Raw genomic sequence first — 20,797 nt, 5'->3', positions numbered from 1 at the left:
ATACCAATCCCCTAAGTTGGTTCACATCTGGTATTGTGTCCCCACCTAAGTGCCGGTATCTGTTAGAAGCGAAAGCCGGGCAATGACAAAGGAAATGCTCATCATGTTCGCCGCATGCCCTACGTACACTATTACTTGCCGCACCGACTTTACATAATTGCGCTCGTAGTCTTATGTGTCCCGTTTTGATACCAATAGCTATACTGACCTCCTTCTTACTTCCTTTTAGTAATACCCTCTTCCCACGATCTGGATCCCCCATAGGATTTTCGCCGTCCTACCGACCGTTTCGCTGTTCCACAATGCTGCATGCGCATTCGTCACCCACTCCCTTAACTAGGACTGCGTCGTGAGAAGGCGTTAATTTCCTTCTTACACAGACTTTTCGTGACCTTACCGTCTTGGTCGTTATTGCCCTTATGGCAATTTTACTGTCCGTAAAGATGTTCACACTCGATGTCCTCGCGTTAGCACCACACCACTTTACGCATTCCGTGATCGCCCGTATCTCCGCCTGCAGGACCGTATTATGGTTAGGCAGTCTAAAATATATGTCAGTCCCTGGATTCTCAATGTAAACCCCCAGGCCCACTCTCTACTTTGATCCATCCGTGTAACGTGATCTTCCAGATGGCAATACTAGGGTTTCGTCAATTCAAGACTGTGCCGATGGCAACAGTGCCTTGCACTCCACTTCAAAGTTAATCTCAGGTATCCGATCGGAAATCTCTTCCCTTCCTTCCAGGTTTCCTATCGTCGCCTCGAGAATATCGCGATGGTATGAGCTGCTCCCATCCTCAATCCAATCTCCCACCGTCTTAAGTCTCATAGCCGCAGTGGCAGCCTCACACTCAAACTGTATGTCAATGGGTCGGATATCTAGAGTAGTCTCCAGTGCCCTAGTGGTCCTCACCGCTCCGCCTATGCCAAGACAACATGTTCTCTGAACCTGATCCTTATGTTGCACTTAGTCTCCATAGCAGTCACGCTGTTGATAGAGCCATAATCACGCTCCTGTAGAGCCAGTGGACTATTCTCGGATTCAGGCCCCATTTCGAGCCTACATAGACCCGTCTACATAGTGCCCAACATCTGTGAGCCCTCTCAGTACGCTCCTGAATGTGACACTTCCAATTCAGATTCCTGTTCAAGATCACAACTAAGTATTTGACCTTGTCATATATAGAAATCGTATTAGTGAGGAAACGTGGTGCGTTTAATTGGCCCACCTTCGTCTTCCTCGTGAAAAGGCATATTTCAGTCTCCTCTGGGTTAACATTGAGACCTCTGGGTCTAGCCCAGTCATATGCCATATGCAAGACCCTTTCAGCCCTTCTCCATAGCTCGGATCCTTACTCCATAGGAGTAGACGGGTTCAAAACCCTCTTCAGTCAGCATCCGTAATAGGTCATTTATGGTGGTTCTTGTTGTTGTAGCAGTGTGTTGTACACTGAGGCGACTGCCCTTATCGATGGAGCACTCCATCGGATCGATCCGATACGTACAACCGGCTGCCATGGGATTGATTTATGGTGGTCACCCATAGGAGTGGCGATAAAATGCACCCCTGTGGCGTGCCCTGTGCCACTTTCTCCCTTATATTTATGCCATGAGACACACAATTTATCCACCTGTTTTTTAGCATATGTTTTATCCAGTCTCTAAGGACCGGGTTCACCCGGTACTTATCTAAGGATTGGATCAGTGTGTCGGTCGGCACATTGTTAAAAACCCCATCGATATCAAGTATACCGCCAGGTTGTACGTTTTGGCATCGAAGGATTCTTCTATTTTATGCAAAACCTCGTGCAGGGCAGTCTCCACCGACCTTCCCTTGACATAGACATGCTGTTAAGCTTAATGATAAGGGGCCTCCTTTTTATAGCCGAGTCCAAACAGCGTGTCGAAGAGCGACACCTCTTTGGACAGACACCACAAAGGTGTCTGTTTGAGCAAGACGAAGGGCAGCTGCATCACATCCAGGACAAAACCTTTGAAGCGTTCTCTTTCTGGTGAACAGTGTCTGCTTAGTGTTCAAGTGCATTGGCCATCACACATTCAGGCAGCTTTCTCAGTGCACACTGAACGAAGTCTGTAATAATGGAGAGAAAGCGGTCATTCACCCAATGATAAATCGAAGTTTTCTTATTTGCGCGATCAAAATAAAAATAGTAATAATCTCTCTAGGGATAGATTAAGTTAAAGGTCCTCCCCTGTAGTTCTTGGGCAGAGATGTCTCCAGGTTCCCGCTTTTGGGACAAATACTACCCTAACCTTTCCCGCTTTGTTATGTCCCCAACCACGGTCAGTGCTTTGACACTGCTGTATTCGAGAGGCGTCTATATTGTCCGAGTATATGGCCTGCTGGCTAACTCTAATCATCTAGAGAATTTGGTCGCAGCTAGCCTTGAAGGACGTAATCTCAGAATGCTCCCAAGAAGTTTTGGGTCCAAAAAAAGCATCCTGCCGAATTTCCCGCCGGCTTCACTTCAAACTTGTAACTGTTTAGGGATTCCTTGTGCATGTCCCTGTCTACTCGTAGCTTGGTTCTATTGGCCCTATTTTGGAGTGTCCTCGTAGTCGATTCAAACTCCTTACAATCAAGAGTGGTGCTTATGGTTAATAGCTTAGCGTCACAATAACAGCGTAGCGGTTTCGGTTGGTCTTTCTAGTGTTCCCGAAGAGGAATCTACTCGCACGCTCTCCAATCCTTAAAACAGTCTTATCGAGATCCTTCGGAGTTATATCTATTGCTGCGATGTATCAGAGTGTCACCTCCCTTGGTTCTATTCACATCACCTACATCTCCATTTAACACCGATGCTTAGGCTCGACTTCATTACCTCTAGTAAACGCAGTTTTATTTCCACCTATGGGCTCCAATCCTTAAAACAGTCTTATCGAGATCCTTCAGAGTTATATCTATTGCTGCGATGTATCAGAGTGTCGCCTCCCTTGATTCTATTCACATCACCCACAGCTCCATTTAACACCGATCCTTAGGCTCGACTTCATTACCCCTAGGAATCGCAGTTTTATTTCCACATATGGGCTAAAAATGACAATAATTTGAAAAACGCGAATCTATCTATGTTTAGCTTACAATTCTCTTACCACAAGTTGCTCCACTTGGATAAAATTTTACCAACACAATGTCAACCATTTTTCTTCTTCTTTCTTTTTTAATTGGCTATGACAGAATATTCGTTCCACTAGCCGAACGTAGAATAGCGTTCCAAGCGCCTCGATCTTCCGCGCTCATTCCAAAATCTCTGACACCAAGTTTCGAGGTGTCTCCCACCACTTGATCTTTACATCGGGCTTTTGGTTTTGCCGGTTTACGTGTACCACCGTGTTTACCTTCAAAGGACTTCTTCATCCATTCTGAGGACATGACCTAACCAACGCAGCCGTTGTATTTTGATACGTGTAACTATACTATCGTCGTCATACAGCTCGTGGTTCATACGACGCCTATATTCTCTATTAACGCAAACTGGTCCATATATTTTACAAAGAATCTTTTTCTCAAATACTCCAAGCACTGCCTTATCTGCTTTCACAAGTACCCATGCTTCAGAACCATATAACAGGACGGGTAGTATCAGTGTCTTGTAAAGTGAAGTCTTCGTCTGTCGAGAGATGGCCTTGTTTCTAAACTGCTTACTTACTCCAAAGTAGCATCTGTTTGCCAGTATTATTCTTCGCTTTATCTCTAAACTGGTGTCATTCGTTTCGGTTACGGCGGTGCCGAGGTAGATAAAGTTACTGACTATCTCAAAATTTTGGATCCCAAATTTCTCCATGTTCTTTATCTGCTCGGTTGTACAAGGCTTTTTGGGAGTGGAAACCATCCATTTCGTCTTATCTCCATTTACTGCCAGACCCATTTCACTGACTTTCTTTCGATTCTTTCAAAGGCTGCAGTTACTACTTCAGGTGTCCGACCCATGATATCGATATCGTCGGCATAGGCGAGTAGTATGTGCTCTCTTGTGATTAGTGTGCCATATCTATTCACATCTGCATCTCGTATAATCTTTTCCGACAGGATATTAAAGAAATCACGATAGGCTGTCCCCTTGTATGAAATCTTGTTTGGTATTAAATGGTTCGGAGAGATTCTTTCGTATTATTACTAAGGAACGCGTATCAGCAAGTGTCACCCTGGAGAGAGAGAGAGGATTTGGCGCAGTGTGAATATCTGGTCTAGGGTGGATTTACCTGGTCTAAAGCCGCATTGATAGGGCCCAATTATCTCATTGACTTTAGGTTTTAATCTTTCACACAGTACAGTACTCGAGAGTATCTTGTATGCGATGGGGAGGAGACTTATTCCTCTGTAGTTGGCACATTCCGTCTTGTCTCCTTTCTTGTGTACGGGACATAGTATGCTGAGGTTCCAATCATCGGGTATGCGTTCTTCTAGCCAGATTGCGCAGATAAGCTGATGCATACGCCTTATCAGCGTGTCGCCTCCGGTCTTAAATAGTTCAGCGGATAACCCGTCGGCTCCTCCTGCCTTGTTGTTCCTTAGTCGGGTTACTGCTACTTGGATCTCATTCTGACTAGGAGGTAAACATTCTATACCATCATCAGGGATTGGTTCTGCGGTATCCTCTTCGCCGCCAAAATCGGACACTAGCAGTTGGGTAAGGTGTTCTTTCCATATCCTCAGCATGTTGTCTGTGTCATATCCATATCCTCAGCATGTTGTCTGTGTCAGTTACTAGATTTATTTCTTTGTCTCTGCAGGAGGATGTGCCTGTAACAAAGCCATCGGTTTGATGTTTAATTCTTTGGTAGAATTTCCGGACTTCATTCTGACTCCTGTACATCTCAATTCGCTCGCACTCACGTCATTCCATTTCCTTTTTCTTTCTGCGGAATAGACGTTTCTCCTCTCTCCTTTTCTCCCGATACCTCTCCTTCATCTGGCGCGTTGCTACCGATTGCAGGGTTGCTCTATATGACGCATTCTTGGCTTCAGTAGCATCTCGACACTCTTGGTCGTACCATGGGTTTTTTGGAGGAGGCTTCCGGTACCCAAGTACGGATTTCGCGGCATTTTCCATGGAGTGGGCAATAGTTTGCCACTGCGCCATTATATCATCGGAACAAGGAGTGCTTTCATGAAGCAGTTGAGTCAGTCGAGTGGAGTATGCCGCTGCCATTTGTTGTGTTTGCAGCTTTTCAATGTCCAGCTTCCGTGCAGTGTCAGATCGTACTTTCCTCGCCATGTTCAAACGGGTGCGAACCTTTGCTGCAACAAGGTGATGATCCAAATCTATATTCGCTCCACGGATCGATCGTACATCTAACACGCTGGATGAATGCCTTCCAACTATCACAACGTGATCAATTTGGTTTCTCGTGTTTTGATCGGATAACAGCCATGTGGCTTTGTGGATATTTTTATGTTGAAATCTGGTGCTACTAACTACCATGTTTTTTGCCGCGACGAAATCTATCAGCCTCAACCCATTATTGGACGTTATCTCGTGGAGGCTAAACTTTCCGACTGTGGGACCAAAAATGTCTATGTGTTAGTGTTTCGAAAAGATAATAGCGAGAAACATGTGTTTTCTACTGTGAAAAACGAACGTAGTATTAACCTTAAGTTGGGTATTAACGTGGCATTTCTCAAGCGAAATCGAAAGTACAAATGCTTTGCATATTTCTGGTAAACACATTATATTTAAAGTAACCATAGGCATTTTGTTTGTAAGAAATTAATATATTTGTACATCATATTTCATTCTTGAAATTTCATTCGTTAACCCATCATTTTCACATACAAAACAACCTAATATCGATAAACACATGCGTCGATAATAGTGTCACCATAGGCAGACTAATGTCGTTAACAACAGCCTACAGGGACAGTGTTATCTACTATAGTCGATAGTCTCATAAGAAACTGTTTTAAAAATGCGTTACTCTGTTAGTAGTCGATTTTTATCAGCGGAACTTAAGCACAAGTATATTATGCTGCTCATGGTTTGAAAATATGATTATCGGCTGACATAACGTTGTTTTATATGAAGTCGGTATAAATTGTCCAATATGAACTATTAGCGGCACTGAATCTTAAATAGCCGCTGAAGAAATAGGTAATATCATTAAAGACCTGTAACGGTAAGTAAGAAAAAAATAACATAGATTTCTTTTGATAAATTTTCCAAATATTCTTTCAATTCTCAAACTCTTAATGTGATTTTGTATATTAAATAAGACAATACTATAAAATTCGATAATTGAAATTTCATTTCAGTCCGTTGGCAAATCTGAAGGATGGGAAGCATTTAAGTCTTGCATCAAACAGGATATGAAACAGAACAAATAAAACGCCCTCTATTGAAACCATAACAAATGACAATGTCATTTCAACCTTTAAGAAGCTTTACAAAACCAAAACAAAAACTTGTAGTCTAGCCAAATAAAATTCAATTACCGACGCTCCTTAGACCAAATTCGAACAAGTTTTGAAAAAAAAACTTCTATTATTATTCTATGCATTTTATCCATATCTACATACTAAAACATTGTATTTGTACTAAAAAATATTTATTCCAAAATTATTTATTCAATCAACTGACCTTTTTGGGAATGTGCCATTGAAATTTGTTTCTTTGAACATTTGTTATTCTATGTACATACATACATATAGTATATAAAAATTTTCTGTTATTAACTTAATTTATTGAAGAAACTAGAAAAAATTGTTATAAATTATCTTAGACATCATTTTTAGTGGTAATTATTGTGCATTACTACAATAGTTTGCTGAAGAAATTTCATTTCATACTCGAAAATGTTTTTCAAAAGCAAATTCCGTTCTAGATTATTTGGATTATTTGCCCTCTTTGTTCTTTTACCGCTTAATTATCATATGTCCAAGTGCTCACTAATCTCACTGACAGTCTCCACTCAATGTCACAGCTTGTATGCGACTGAAATAGCAGTTACTCCGTATACGAAGCATGCCAATATCCACAACCTGTGGTCGCGCCCGGTAGCTCGCAGCTGGGCTTCTCATGATACATTGAACATCACATAAATCAGAGCTCTAAGTTCGTCTGCTTGGTTCTGCAGAACATCTAGATCTAGAAACTCTGCGACCAAGGGTCTGAAACGAGTGGGTCTGGCTGGGCAGTTAAATAGGTGACTTGTGTCGTATGGTCCCCGGCCACAAATGGCACACACCCTTCATGTTGGCATCAGTCCTTGCTCTGTAGGAGTGGAGACCAGAACTACTCTGGTTTGAGAGAGGAGTATCGCTGAACATCTTGCTCTACATGAAAATGCATCTTAAGGCTTCTGGGCGGTGGATATCTATCCACAAAATGATGATTTGGATGGTGCCTGCGATAACAGCCCAGAAGCTATTGCTTAGATAGCATGTAATTATGTCTTCGCATGGGTAGGATCTTTGTCTCCTGATGAAGTTGGCCCACGTGTGAACTGAGAAGACAGCCCGTTGCAGTTCGAATAATATATCTGAATATTATTCCACTGAGTGTCACATAGCTGACGACACCACACTGGCGCACAGTGTTGCCAAATCGAAAAAACTGGAAATAATTTTGGAACTTTTGTACGAATAGAGCTATAAACACGGACCTTTACTTAGTCAATGTAGAGGTGTTTTCCAAAAAATATGCAAAATTTGGGGACCCCAAGTCTACAAGTAATCGTTGTAAGTCCAACGCACACATAAACCGTTAAAATATAATCCATGTTTATTGTAGGGTTTTACGACCTCTATCTTTTAAAAAAAGAATCAAGTCGATCGTTCGATAAATGAGCAGTACAAAATTTGACATAATCGAGGTGACCAACTTTTTAGCACCATGGATAAGACTCTGAGCCTATTAGGGTTTCGAGTACATAGCTCTATCCGTTCAAAAGTTCCAGAGTTAATACCGGTCGGCATGTGACTTGAGGACCTTGTTTCTATTTCTGACCTTATCGCAAATTGCAGTGGCATGTGAGAAGAATTCGTAAAAGCTGTCCAATGTGACACCAAGTATTTTGGAACACTTGGTGGTCAAAATCGTTACTCCATCGACTATCACAGTCAGCTCCTTACCCACTTGTTGTTGTAGCAGTTTGTTGTGTTCTATCTTTCATATGCTTGATACTGTTCAGTTTTAAGATCCAAGAACTCTGCCACTAAGATGGGGTGCGTCCGCAGGGATCTGGGTCTGAATCGAATGGGTCTGGCTGGAGAGTTAAACAGGTGTTGTGTATCTTGCGGTCCCTGGTTACAATCGGGACATACATCTTGCACGTCGGCATCAATCCTTGCTCTGTAGGAGTTGAGGCGGCTGCATCTGCCGGAACGTATTTGAGCCAGAACTAGTCTGGCTTGCCGGGGGAGATCAATTTCTTCAGGTGCATCGGGAGGCGGTAGTTCTCCAAGGACTAAATTCACCCCGTAGCTATTTACCGCATTTCCTACCATGTCTGCATGAATGTTGTCTAGACCCGCTTGATACGCCGCTTGATTCAGAGGTTCCATCATGCAGAGCTGAACCTCACGCTCTAGATCATTTGGATCTACCTTAAGGCAGATCTACCTCATGTGTGTATGTTGTGAACAATGGGGCTGCAGATTTGGTGGCAGATACGATTGGACCCCTTGCAGCGAAATAAACTGCAAGTTGGTTAAGGTAGATGTTTATCCTATCGCAGAAATGTTGAAATCGCATATTATACGATCTCTATGCTGTCTGGAGGGGGTGGAATGGAAGATAGGCAGAGGCAAATGTGTGTGGTGATGGCATGCAAAGCAGTTTTTATGCTATGCAATCTTCGAAATCCATGCTGATGATTGGTGAATGGAAATTCCCCAACAAGGCTCGGGAGGAGTAGTGCCTCAAGCGTCTTGGCCACTGGTGAGAGAAGGGAGAAAGGTCCGTGCGACTCCTCCTTGGGTTCTTTTAAGACTTCAGTAGTGGCATCACTCTGTCAATCTTCCAGACATCGAGAACTATAAGAGTGTTCAAAGACAGGTTGAGGACAGTTGTAAGGTACTCAACTCCAGGTAAATCCAGATTCTTCATCATCAATGTGGAGATTCTGTCGGGGCCCAACGTCTTGGATGATTTTGCGCCACGGATGACATTCGTAACTTCGCCCACGGTAAATTGTGATGGCTGTGCATCGGCTCGGAGACCACGGATACGACAAATGGCTCTCCTCCTTGCCCTGTCACTCTCGGGATGCACAATAAATTAACGGTTGAACAACCTGACGCATCTCTTCGGATCAGTCACGGTTACTTCGCCAAAAGTGACTGAGGTCCTGCCATGCCGTCTACCGGGGTTCGAGAATAACTTAACAGTACACCACAGCTTGCCTAAACCGGTGCCTAAGTTACATTGCTCCAAGTGCTCCAGCCACAAATTCCGCATAAGCTCGTTGACTACCCTGTATATTTTCAGATCAAGCTCATTGATTCTGGGAGCTGCATGGATTCTGGCGAGCTGCTGCACCACCTCGTAACCCTAGTGGGGGTATCCTCATTCACCATGCAAAAAGTGGAGCCTTCTGCTCTGCCAAAGCTATGCTTCGCTGGACGTTATCTAGGGGAGAATGGCATGAAGTGTGATGCGCATTAAAGTCCCCTAGAACCAGACGATTATGGCCAGATAGTAACCCACTTATGTCGGGTTTGTAAGCTTGGACATTAATTGGAACACAGCTACCAACCGGCGGTATGTACACGTTGTATAGCTATATCTCGGCAGTACCGGAACTGACTGCTATCTCCATGCACTCCATGTAGGGGTCCCTAGCGCCAGGCGCAGGCGAGATGGGTCTATATTGCACAAAATGGTGTATCACGATTGGCCAATCCCCCACCTCCATTCCTTGAGAGATCCCTACGTAGCACATTGTATCCGTGACTACTGTGCAAGCTGCAGGTGTTGGTCAGCTTTGTCTCCTGGATCGCTGCTACCAATATACTCTTTCGACTCATAAAATTTAAATTCTCATCGATCGTACCACGGAGACCGTTGGAGTTTAGTTGCAAAATGGATACACTTTCCGGCCGTCAGTAATATAAATTTCACGATGGATACACTTTCCGGCCGTCCGTAATATAAATATAAATTTATAATCGAACCAGAATATTACAACCACAAATTGTCACAGAAAAAAAGTCTGTCATTACACAAAACACATGCATTGGGCAAAAGTACAGCTAATAGACAGGGTTGTCGAGCGTGGTTAATATGGTAATTGTATCATAGATGCGTTTTCGCAATTAATACGATTCAAATACAACATACCATCGCACGGCCCTTGAAGCCATCACACCTAATATGGTTGAAAAATCTTCTAACCAGAGACGAAACGCGTCCGATAGTGGATGGTGTGTGTTACTATCTTTGGCTTTCCTTTTCCATTTGCAATCTCCGATCATTGAGCTCGTCTCGAAAGACAAACAAACAAAAATATTATTACTATCGTTTTATTTTTTGAAATAAATACTTTGATGTCCTGTTTTTAGCCTAGTTTCTGGAAAATGGACAAAAATTTGTTATTTACAATAGGTAAATTGCTGCGGGCAAAAACTCGCACGTTTCGAATAGAATTAATCGATAACGAATGCCATAATCCAAAAAATACGAAACTCGATCATTATAAGTCGATTGCGAATACGAGAATTAGGCCTCTGTTTCCCCATCTTCATCTCGATCTACCAAATCATTTCGAACATAAATGGGTAAATATTCAAATCCTTAAAATTGCCGCTGACTTTTAAGCTTTATATTGCATTTGTTATATAATTACAATTGAAAGTGATGTCCTGTCTCTCCGTTTAGGTTAGAACTATGTTTTTAATATATATTTGAAGATAAATTAATGTAATGAATCTTCTGTAGTTAATAATCACCCTTATTCCCGTTGTCGAAGGTGAAAATCGACAGTAGTCGTTTGACTATGAATTTCACATTTCATGGTATTCTGTAACTTATATTATATAAAAGTAGGTTCCATGCCCTTTCGACAAACAGGCGCGATGTAATTTAGAATGCAATCTTATAAATATTGACAACCGAATTCGACTTATGTGATACCAAAAATGCCAATACGAATTTTCGCCTTTGACAGCCTTAAAACCAGTTTGCTTGCACACATTTCGACATTCGACTACGCCTTTGCCAAGCGGAATAATGGGGAATATCGTTCATAATCTTTGTCATAATAGAGTAAATTGCATCTAATTGTTGTGTTGTTTTATAATTTTATTTGTTTAATAAAAAAACATATTTATTACAATTATATATTACAAGTAAATGTATTTTTTTTTTTTTATAAAAAACACAAAAAGTTTTTGTAAGTGATAAAGTAAAAGGTATGGTGGATTAACACACACACAGGCAATTACAAAAAAATGTTGAATTAAAAAAAAAAACATTTTATTGTAACTACATTTTGTAGTTAAATGTGAGAGTGTCTATCGGTCCGTGCGTCCGTTAAGGGGCATAAATTAAGGCGTCATAGTAATATATTCTATTTGTGTGATTTTAAAGAACTGTAGATAGGATTAAGAAGGAAAATTGAGACATAATATACAAATAATAATTATACACATATTTATCACAGACAAGAGGTAATCGTTGTAGCCTGACGTCCTCATCAATCTCTACAACGAAATACCATTTCTTACAGACTACAGCATTCCTTAGTAACTGCTAACTTAAGTATTAACAGGGGTGTTTAGTCAGTGACATACAATACAAATCATTGTGATATTTTTGGGTTAAATCATTTGTTGTTTTTTTTTTTTGGAATTAAATACATTTTACTAAATAATAATAGGACCGGCAACACAGGGGCAGTCACAAAAAAGTCCCCAGCATGTATACTTAAATCTAAGAAGAACATAGAAAATTGCACATACATAATTACTATTCATCTTTTGGCATGGTGTTAGAGGGCTGCATAGTACTGACAGTTGTCGTCGGGGACAATGTCCAAGTGACGTTTTTGTCTTTTTTACCTAAATTATTATAACTACGATTTGAGGATTTGTTATTGCGTCTGAATTTAAAATTTGCAAACACATCACGTTTTTCATCCTCGTTGGATGGATAATTACTATCGAAATTACGCTGCAGCCCTCCATGAGCTGGCATCAAATCATCTCCCTCTGCTGGGGGCTTGCGGAAATTATAGTTGCCCTTACGTTGTCTAGGCTGTTGTGGTGTTAGCGGTTTTTTCGGACTTGCATTGCCGGATGATGTTGTTTGTTTGGCCAATGGCTTGGGATCTCTCTGCAAAAGTGTTGGGTACAGATCATCATCCGCATCAAAATAATCCGGTCGTGTGAAGTGGTATGATGAATTGTAGTAGGACTTAAAAATGGGCTCATTTGAGCAAATACTGAAGGCATGATAGGCATGCGATATCAAGTAGGGGAATTTACTTATCCAATAGTTGGTAAATTCGTGTGGAATGCTGCCAAGTATATTTTGCATTTCATCACTTAATTCATGATAGTGGTGTTTCTGCAAGTAAAAGATTAAAGACAGAGTTGATTTCAAGTTATTTCTTCACTGAAAGTTGCATTTAGAGACAAATAACTTTTTCTAACCTCAAAGGCTCAAAGGAAGAAAGAAGAACATAGACAGTTGTAGAAGCTGCCCTCTAGGTGAGGAAGTGGAAAGTGTAAATATAACAATATTTATATATATAAAAATGAATTTGTGTTTGTTTGTGTGTGGGTTTGTAATCTTGTTTGTTCCGTATAGACTCAAAAACAGTTGAACCGATTTCTATAAAATGTTCACAGATTGTGGGGAGTGGTCCGGAAAGAGCAATAGGGTATAAAAATTTTTAAAGAGTAGAATACGAATATGGTAGTAAAAGTTGGATCCAAGGAACCCAGGGTCCACTCCATACCCAAAAGTTCCCCAAACAAACATAATGGACGTACATATCAATATGGGACTCAAATGAAAGGTATTCGGTAGAAGATATATGACATTAAATATGATGTCTTAGTATTTGCAGGTCGCCCCACCCCAAAAGGCCCCTAAATGGGAATTTTACTCGATCATAGATATATTAGACTTAAATCAAAGTTATTTGGTAGTTGATTACGAATATGACATTAAACTATATGTCGACGAATTTAGGTGGCGCTTTACCTCCAAAAATCGCACCCAAGAGATTATGTGACCATTAAAACAATGGGGATCAAATGATAGATATTTTTGAATAGAGTGAGTCATTCAAATATGTGCTCAAGTGGCAGATGGAGTGTGGCACACAATCCTCATAGAGACACCCTCCACCTAACGGTTGTATACACCAATCATGACAATATGGGCTTAAATTAAAGGTACAAGGTTGTGGACTACAAAACTGATATCTTCATTCTGCTCATATATCTAGCGGGCCTATTCACCTCAAAACAGTTAATCAATCATTATGACCTAACAGGACACTGTATGATTTAATTAATGTGTGGGGACACAAATAAATGTAGGCCGCCATAGCCCCGAAATTGTGACGTTCAGCGTGATAGCAGGATTTGCAAACTTTTAACGTTAAGGTTGCAACCATTTTTAGCTCATCGATAGACAAGACCAAACGAGGTGTTGCCGGGCAACACTTTTTTGTTCAAAAGTCTTACATGGTTTAATAGTTAGAACTAGAGCCACCGCATTAAAATATATAGACTGGCTAATTAGTTCTTTACCACAAAAAAAATTGTTTAATTCGGCAATTTGATTTGATTTTAAAAATAAAATGATATAGACAACTACCACATGGTGATCAATATTATAGGCGTTAAGCCACTCCAAGCGAATAGTAGCACTAACATTTAAGTAAGCGCCATCTATTGGCTGGATTTAATTGATCCAATTGAAAGAAGCCAGTAAATGGCGATTTTGAGAAGCCGACATGAACAGAAAGGTGGCACAGTGGTCAAAATTGAACATACAGCATTTATCTTCGTTATGACTTCGCTGCGGTTGTTTGCGGTACTATTGGGTTGCCCAAAAAGTAATTGCGGATTTTTTAAAAGAAAGTAAATGCATTTTTAATAAAACTTAGAATGAACTTCAATCATATATACTTTTTTTACACTTTTTTCTAAAGCAATCTAAAAGTAACAGCTGATAAATGACAGAAGAAAGAATGCAATTACAGAGTCACAAGCTGTGAAAAAATTTGTCAACGCCGACTATATGAAAAATCCGCAATTACTTTTTGGGCAACCCAATATTTATGAACTTTCCCACCCTTCCCCTTACCATAATTTTCAAAAAAGCCAGATCTCGGAAATGGGAAGAGCGATTTAAGCGAAATTATGTTTGCACACTTACAGTAACCTAAAACCAAAAATTTGGTATCAAAATTTGGGGTGGGAGGCCCTCCTAGGCATCCAAAACCTGCAAAACGGAATTATAGACTACAATATGGGTATCAAATCACTACAATATGGGTATCAAATTAAAGGTATTTGAGAGTAGATATCGAATCTGATACCCAATTATGGTACTAAGTGTTTCGTGGGTCACCCCACCTCCAAAAAACCCCTCAAATCGGACATATTTACCGAACATGGCAGTATGGATCTTAAATGAAAGGCCTTTGGGAGTAGAGCACGAAATTGACTTCCACTTTTGGTGAAAATAGGGTACTGCATTTTTTTTTTATTTCTGAAGGGGCAGCGGACCCTCCCCCTTTGTCTAATTTTCAGAAACGCCAGGTCTCGGAGATGGGTGGTGAGATTGAAGCGAAATTTTGTGTGCTCCATTTTAGTAACCACGCCAAACATTTGGTATCCAAATTTCGGATGGGTAATTAGGGGGGCCGCCTTACCCCCAAAACCCACCAAATATATTTATTGACCAATCTCGACAATATGGGAGTCAAATGAAAGGAATGAGAGTGGAAAACGAACCCGTTATTTAAATATGGAGTCAAGTGTTTGGGGGCCATCCCACCCCCAAAACCCCTTAATCTGACATATTTAGACTATTGGAAAATAGGGCTCACATAAAAGGTATTTGGGAGTAGAGGACGAAACTGATATCCACTTTCGGGACCGAGTTTCTGGGGTCCCCTTCCCCAAACAGGACTTATTTTCTGTCCATGGCAATATGGAGTTTAAATAATAGGTATTTGAGAGTAGAATACGAATCCGAATCCAAATGTGGAGCTAAAAGTTTGGGTGGCGTCCCTCTCCCAAAACAACCCCCCAAAGAGGACATGTTTACCGACCATAGCAATATGTGGCTCAAATGAAAAGTTTTTGGAAATAGGGCACGAATTTGGTATCAACATTCGGTAAAAATTGTCTATAGGGCCTCCCCCAAAGAGGACAAATTTACTGACCATGCCAATATGGGACTCAAATAAAAGCTATTTAAGAGTAGAATACGAATCTGACACATATTCTCAGGGCCAAATCACAGAGTGATCTCTCCAATCACTAAAACAACGTGTCAAATGCGATTCATGGTAAAGGGTATATAAAATTCGGGCTGCCGAACTTAACGAGCTTTAACTTGTTTCTATCTTCCCCTTTGTTGTTGTTGTCGTAGCCACATTTTCATGTGGAGGGGCCGATCCTTTTCCAGCTCCTGTAGATGAACAAGCTCGTTTCGGACCAAAGGACCGATCGCTGCGGGAACATGGTGGCCATTGGTTATTTAAAGGCCCCAATAACTCGCCTTGTCATATCGAGCATCATAGGCACTTGCACTATTGGTGCAAGGGCCAGTGCTGCCTGGCCTGTCCCTGAGACTCTACGCTTGATACCGCTGATTGTCAGCGACTGCCGTTAAAGTTACTCCATATGGCGCATTCGACTATCCGAAACCTGTGTAGTTCGCAGCTAAGCTTCTCGTGACAGTAATGTCGTGTCGTGTTCACAACTATCCCGCGCTGATGATAGCCACAGCAAATTAAACCACATTTTTGCTTCTTTTTCTATTCATTCAACCCGATTTCGCAAAAAATGGGTCCTTTTTGGTAATTAAATGTACGAATTTTGTAACAGCCATCTGTTAACATGCCATAGTATACAAAATTTTTGAGTTCTAGGTCAATTCGTAAACAAAGTACTAAATAGTATCAATTGCAGAACTAAAAATACATTTTCTGCCCCTTTCCTGTACAATTTGCTTCTGGCTGCCTTTTTTTATGCGTTTGTGTCGGATAAAGAAGTTTTTAAACATCAACGTACAATATTTTATAGCCAACTACAACTAAAGTTATGTAAGCGTAGATTTGCCTTACCTTATTTCTCAATGCTCTCAATAAATCTCTAACACTTGCTCCCATATAGCCACGGAATTTCCGTAAATCCTCGGTTATAATTGGGTCCAGGTGGATATTCCAATCCTCCAAGACAACAATAGTACCATTCTTTTCCAGCGATTTCAGTGGCTCCACATTGAATTGCAACTTCTCCACACGATCGCTAACATCTTGAAGAAAGGCCAAAATCTTTTTGTCCGTCCAAAATGTGGGATGGTTACCAATACACTTGGCAGGAGGACGGCATTGGGGATCTCTATGGATCATATCGCTGATAAGTTCGCCAGCTAAGATCTGAAATTAATTTTATTATAACACGAGAAGCTAATATCACATATCTAAAACACTTACGTATTTACTACACTCATTACTATTGTCGGGTTTTAAGTGATCAAGAATATGATCGTTGGTTAAGATGTTTGCTTGTCTTTTGAGTGCATCGCCAAACAAATGTTGTCCTCTGCTGAGAACATAGTAATACACACAACCCAAGGAGAAAATATCAACAGATGTTGTCTAAAAGGAGAATTTTCATTTAGTATTCGATGTCATGTCAAAATTCTGCCAATGCATTATACCGTTCTTTGGCCTCTCATCATTTCTGGAGCTATCCAGCCATCGGTGCCTGTTACACCTGAACGTCTTGAGAAACTGGTTTTGCCATAGTTAAGTTTCTTGCAAAGACCAAAATCGGAAATCATAACCCTTACTACGCCATTGTTGTCAGGCAACGAAAGTAATACATTCTGGGGTTTTATATCACGATGAACTAGAACGAGACAAACACGGGAGATGATAAATTGATTTTTTCAAACATCAAATATACTCACCAATATTCAATGAATGCAAATGACTTAAGCCGGATGCAGCTTGCTTTAAAACTTCCCATACCGCTATCTGGGATCTTAGATCTATGCTGCGTTCTCCTTCTGTATAATCTTGCAATGTTGCGGCACACAATTCTACAGCTATATAACGAAACTGACGATCTTGCTCTGTGCAAAAGTAACGCACAACATTCTCGTGAGCATCACTCTCTCGCAGCAATGCCACTTCACGATCGGCAAATGTGAAACATTCCGGCAGCAGTCGTTTAACTGCCACATAACGTTCTTCAAATGTTCCCTTGAAAACGAAAGTACCCTCGCAACCTTTGCCCAGAACTTCATTCGAATTGAAGGAGATTTTGCCAACACGTATATGTCCATCTCCCAGGTCAATGAGATCTTGAGCACTAATATTACTACTACCACTGCCTCGGCTACCGCTATATGTTTTGGAGCCATTCTCACTTTGATTTCTCAATTCACGCATAGAACTGTGCATGTACCAGAACATCATGAACATTACAATGATAATGATGCACAAAATGACATGTACCCGATTGCTGGGGTGGTCAATAAACCACTCGTAGATGAAGGAACGCACTTGCTTGCTATTGTCTATAATAATTTCCTTGGTCTTATTCAGGGCGAAACGGCCAAATGTTTTGTTGGGAACTTCCGATTCAATTTCCAACTCTATGACTGGCTCAGTTTGTGTGCCAATATTCGACGTAGCTGTAGTGCTTTCTTTGTCCGATGAAAGAATACTACGACCAGGACCCTTAAGAGAAGCACTAATAGTAGCCAATTGGTGATTGCCATCATCCTTAGTTACTGTGGGAGATGGCGAGAGTTGTAAGTTAACATCATTGGGTCGATTATAGTAGCCCAACAGAATGCCAGCGTTCTTTTTTAAGACATCGTTTAGATAAACGGTATTGGGATCAACATCGGTCTCAGGACCACCCAATAAATGTATAGGTGGAGCTGTAGAAATTCGCGGTGTATTTTTGTCTACCAACGAAGGCAGGGCATATAGGCCATTGCCATGTTCGCCCACGTACAGTGATTGGCTGAAACAGATATGTAGCAATAAAGCAACATTGAACTACTTAGTTTTTTGTTGATCCTGACTACTTACAACAATTTCACAGTATTCACGTTGCCATCTTTAGATTCATCCAAAATGGCCTGAAAAGCTTCGTCGGATACAGTGGTAAAAGGCACACTTAACAAGCCCTCGGGGCCCAAAAGAAAAGCAGCTACAACGGGGCTGCTCAAATCATTTTTCCATACAAATTTGCCCTTTTTACGATCCAAAGTCAATATATTTCCATTGGTGGTAGTGGTCAAGTGTAGGTATTCTAAAAGTAGTGATTCAAATATTGAAAATTTCATAATTATTTCCAATGCGTACCGTAATCCTTTGATATATCAGGTGTGGTGGCCATCGAACTATAATCGTAAAATGTTATATTCCATGGCTTGGTATTTTTATTCTTATTCATGCTGTCAAACATCATAACCGTGTATTGTGTCCTGCCCAAATAGATGGCCCTTGATGTTGCCCAACCTATGCGTTCACCGGCTGATCCTCCACCTTCCACTGAGCCATCAAAGCCCACCTTTTCTCGCCGCCCCGATTTTGGATCAACGATAAACCACGTGTCGCTCTTTTTGCCAGAATATAAAATTCCATCCGAAGACCGACAGGGAGCATTGGCTACTAGCTGCGGTATGGTGTAGGGTAACTTTTTCAAATTACCCATGTCGCCAAGTTGATAAATGCTTCCATCTCTGGGATCCGGTAAATATTGTGGCACATGAACATTCTGCTGCTGTTCGGCTCTTATTGGAGGATCTGTAAAGAGAAGAATCAAATTGAGAATGTTAATTTACAAAACATATATGAAAGGGGAAGATTTATAGATTGCATGGGCTAAATTGCCTAAATCATTATACATACGCTCAGAGAAATTTGTTAGTAAAACAGCAAAAATGTTTGCTCTAGCAACAGAAAATTGGACAGCAGCAGTTTTTTTCTAAAGCAGCAAACATTTTCTGCTATTTACAGATGGTAAAAAGTTGGAGGCCACCGTAGCGCAGAGGTTAACATGTCCGCCTATGACGCTGAACGCCTGGGTTCCAATCCTGGCGAGACCATTAGAAAAAATTTTAAGCAGTGGTTTTCCCCTCCTAATGCTGGCAACATTTGTGAGGTACTATGCCATGTAACACTTCTCTCTAAAGAGGTTGAGCCGAGTCCGAACGGCGTGCCGTTATAAAAATGAGGTCCCTTATCATTGAGCTTAAACTTGAATCGGACTGCACTCATTGATATGTGAGAAGTTTGCCCCTGTTCCTTAGTGGAATTTTCATGGGCAAAATTTGCAATTTGCAAAAAGTTAATCATCTTCTCTTAATTATTTTCAAAAATATTTCAAAAAATATAAAACAGTTTTTCATGAATGAAATATTGACCTGCAGGTGAACGGGGATGTTGTTTTCTGTGGCCTTTTAACATAACATATGCGAATTGCTTAGGATGTTACTTAAATTTCACAAAAATGAGCAAAACGATGGTAGTGAAACAGAAAATCTAGCCTGCTGTTATGTCTATGTCCAAGGATCCATTGATCAGGCAATTTCTTTTTTTTAGCAACATTCCAATAATCAAATCATTCCGCTTAACATAATTCTTATGGTCATTACGTGACCGACCTGCAATAGGCTTACATAAATGATAGCAAAAACAAAACTGTCAAAAATATTCAAAAAATAACTTAGGTTAGGTTAGGTTGAAAAGAGGGTGCAGATATTAATCCGCCCCATGCCACTATGGACATACACTAAGACAGTAATCAGCTCGTTGTGCGCTCTAAAAACTATAAAGTAACCTCTAAGAAGAAAATGTTAGGTTAGGAATTCCATGCTGCTTACAAAATCCTTAATTGTTTTCAATACCACTCCCCTAAGTTGGTTCATGTCATGTTGGTCCTAAGTGCCGGTATCTGTTAGAAGCGAAAGCCGGGCAATGACAATGACGGGCAAGCGATAGCATGTGGCCTACACATGCTATCGCTTGCCGTACCGATTTCACATAAGTAAGCTCCTAGTCCTATGTGTGTCGTTATGATACCAATAGCTATACTGACCTCCTTCTTGCTTTCTTTCAGTAATAGCCTCGTCTCCTCATGATCTGGATCCCCCATAGGATTTTCGCCGTCCTACCGACCGTTTCGCTGTTTCACAATGTTGCATGCGCATTCGACGCCCACTCCATTCACTCGAACTGCGTCGACCCAAAAGGCTTCGGGTCAACCAAGTTTATTGACGGCAGTCCTCTGGCCTTCACCGCCAAATCGTCTGTCCTTTCATTTCCCCTTACTCTGTTATGGCCCGGCACCCCAACGATGCGAATTAAGCCATCCTCAGAGAAGGCGTTAATCTCCTTCGTGACCTTACCGTCCTGTTCGTGACCTTACCGTCCTGGTTGATATTGCCCTTATGGCAATTTTACTATCGGTAAAGATGTTCACACTCGATCGCCCGGATCTCCGCCTGCAGGACCGTATTATGGTCAGGCAGTCTAAAACAGATGTCAGTCCTTAAGTTCTCAATGTAGACCCTCAAGCCCACTCCTCTGCTTTGATCCATTCGTGCAACATGACGTGCCG

The 20,797-nt window shown here is 41.1% G+C and overlaps 2 protein-coding genes across 3 annotated transcripts in view; one reads left to right on the top strand and one right to left on the bottom strand.

The window, feature by feature from the left end:
- LOC106081406 (calcium uptake protein 3, mitochondrial) overlaps positions 1 to 11,313 on the top strand; it is a 40,247-nt gene extending 28,934 nt beyond the window's left edge. Inside the window, exon 11 of the mRNA XM_013243337.2 lies at positions 6,275 to 11,313. Within this exon, the coding sequence (XP_013098791.1) occupies positions 6,275 to 6,346 (72 nt within the window). The 3' untranslated portion in view covers positions 6,347 to 11,313. The remainder of the gene's footprint in view (positions 1 to 6,274) is intronic.
- An 87-nt stretch (positions 11,314 to 11,400) lies between these two features.
- Positions 11,401 to 20,797, bottom strand: part of LOC106081431 (serine/threonine-protein kinase/endoribonuclease IRE1) — a 47,984-nt gene continuing 38,587 nt past the window's right edge. For both annotated transcript variants that reach the window (XM_013243373.2, XM_059363763.1), the window contains 7 exons: positions 18,538 to 18,981; positions 18,262 to 18,484; positions 17,127 to 18,193; positions 16,875 to 17,065; positions 16,648 to 16,812; positions 16,276 to 16,590; positions 11,401 to 12,527 (listed from right to left, as the gene is read on the bottom strand). In XM_013243373.2, the coding sequence (XP_013098827.2) occupies positions 11,928 to 12,527; positions 16,276 to 16,590; positions 16,648 to 16,812; positions 16,875 to 17,065; positions 17,127 to 18,193; positions 18,262 to 18,484; positions 18,538 to 18,981 (3,005 nt within the window). In that variant the 3' untranslated portion in view covers positions 11,401 to 11,927. The remainder of the gene's footprint in view (positions 12,528 to 16,275; positions 16,591 to 16,647; positions 16,813 to 16,874; positions 17,066 to 17,126; positions 18,194 to 18,261; positions 18,485 to 18,537; positions 18,982 to 20,797) is intronic.

The sequence above is a fragment of the Stomoxys calcitrans genome, chromosome 2 (assembly GCF_963082655.1).
Source record: "Stomoxys calcitrans chromosome 2, idStoCalc2.1, whole genome shotgun sequence".
Classification (NCBI taxonomy): Eukaryota; Metazoa; Arthropoda; class Insecta; order Diptera; family Muscidae; genus Stomoxys; species Stomoxys calcitrans.
Note: the sequence above shows the minus strand (reverse complement) of the source record. Positions and strands in the feature narration are given on the sequence as shown.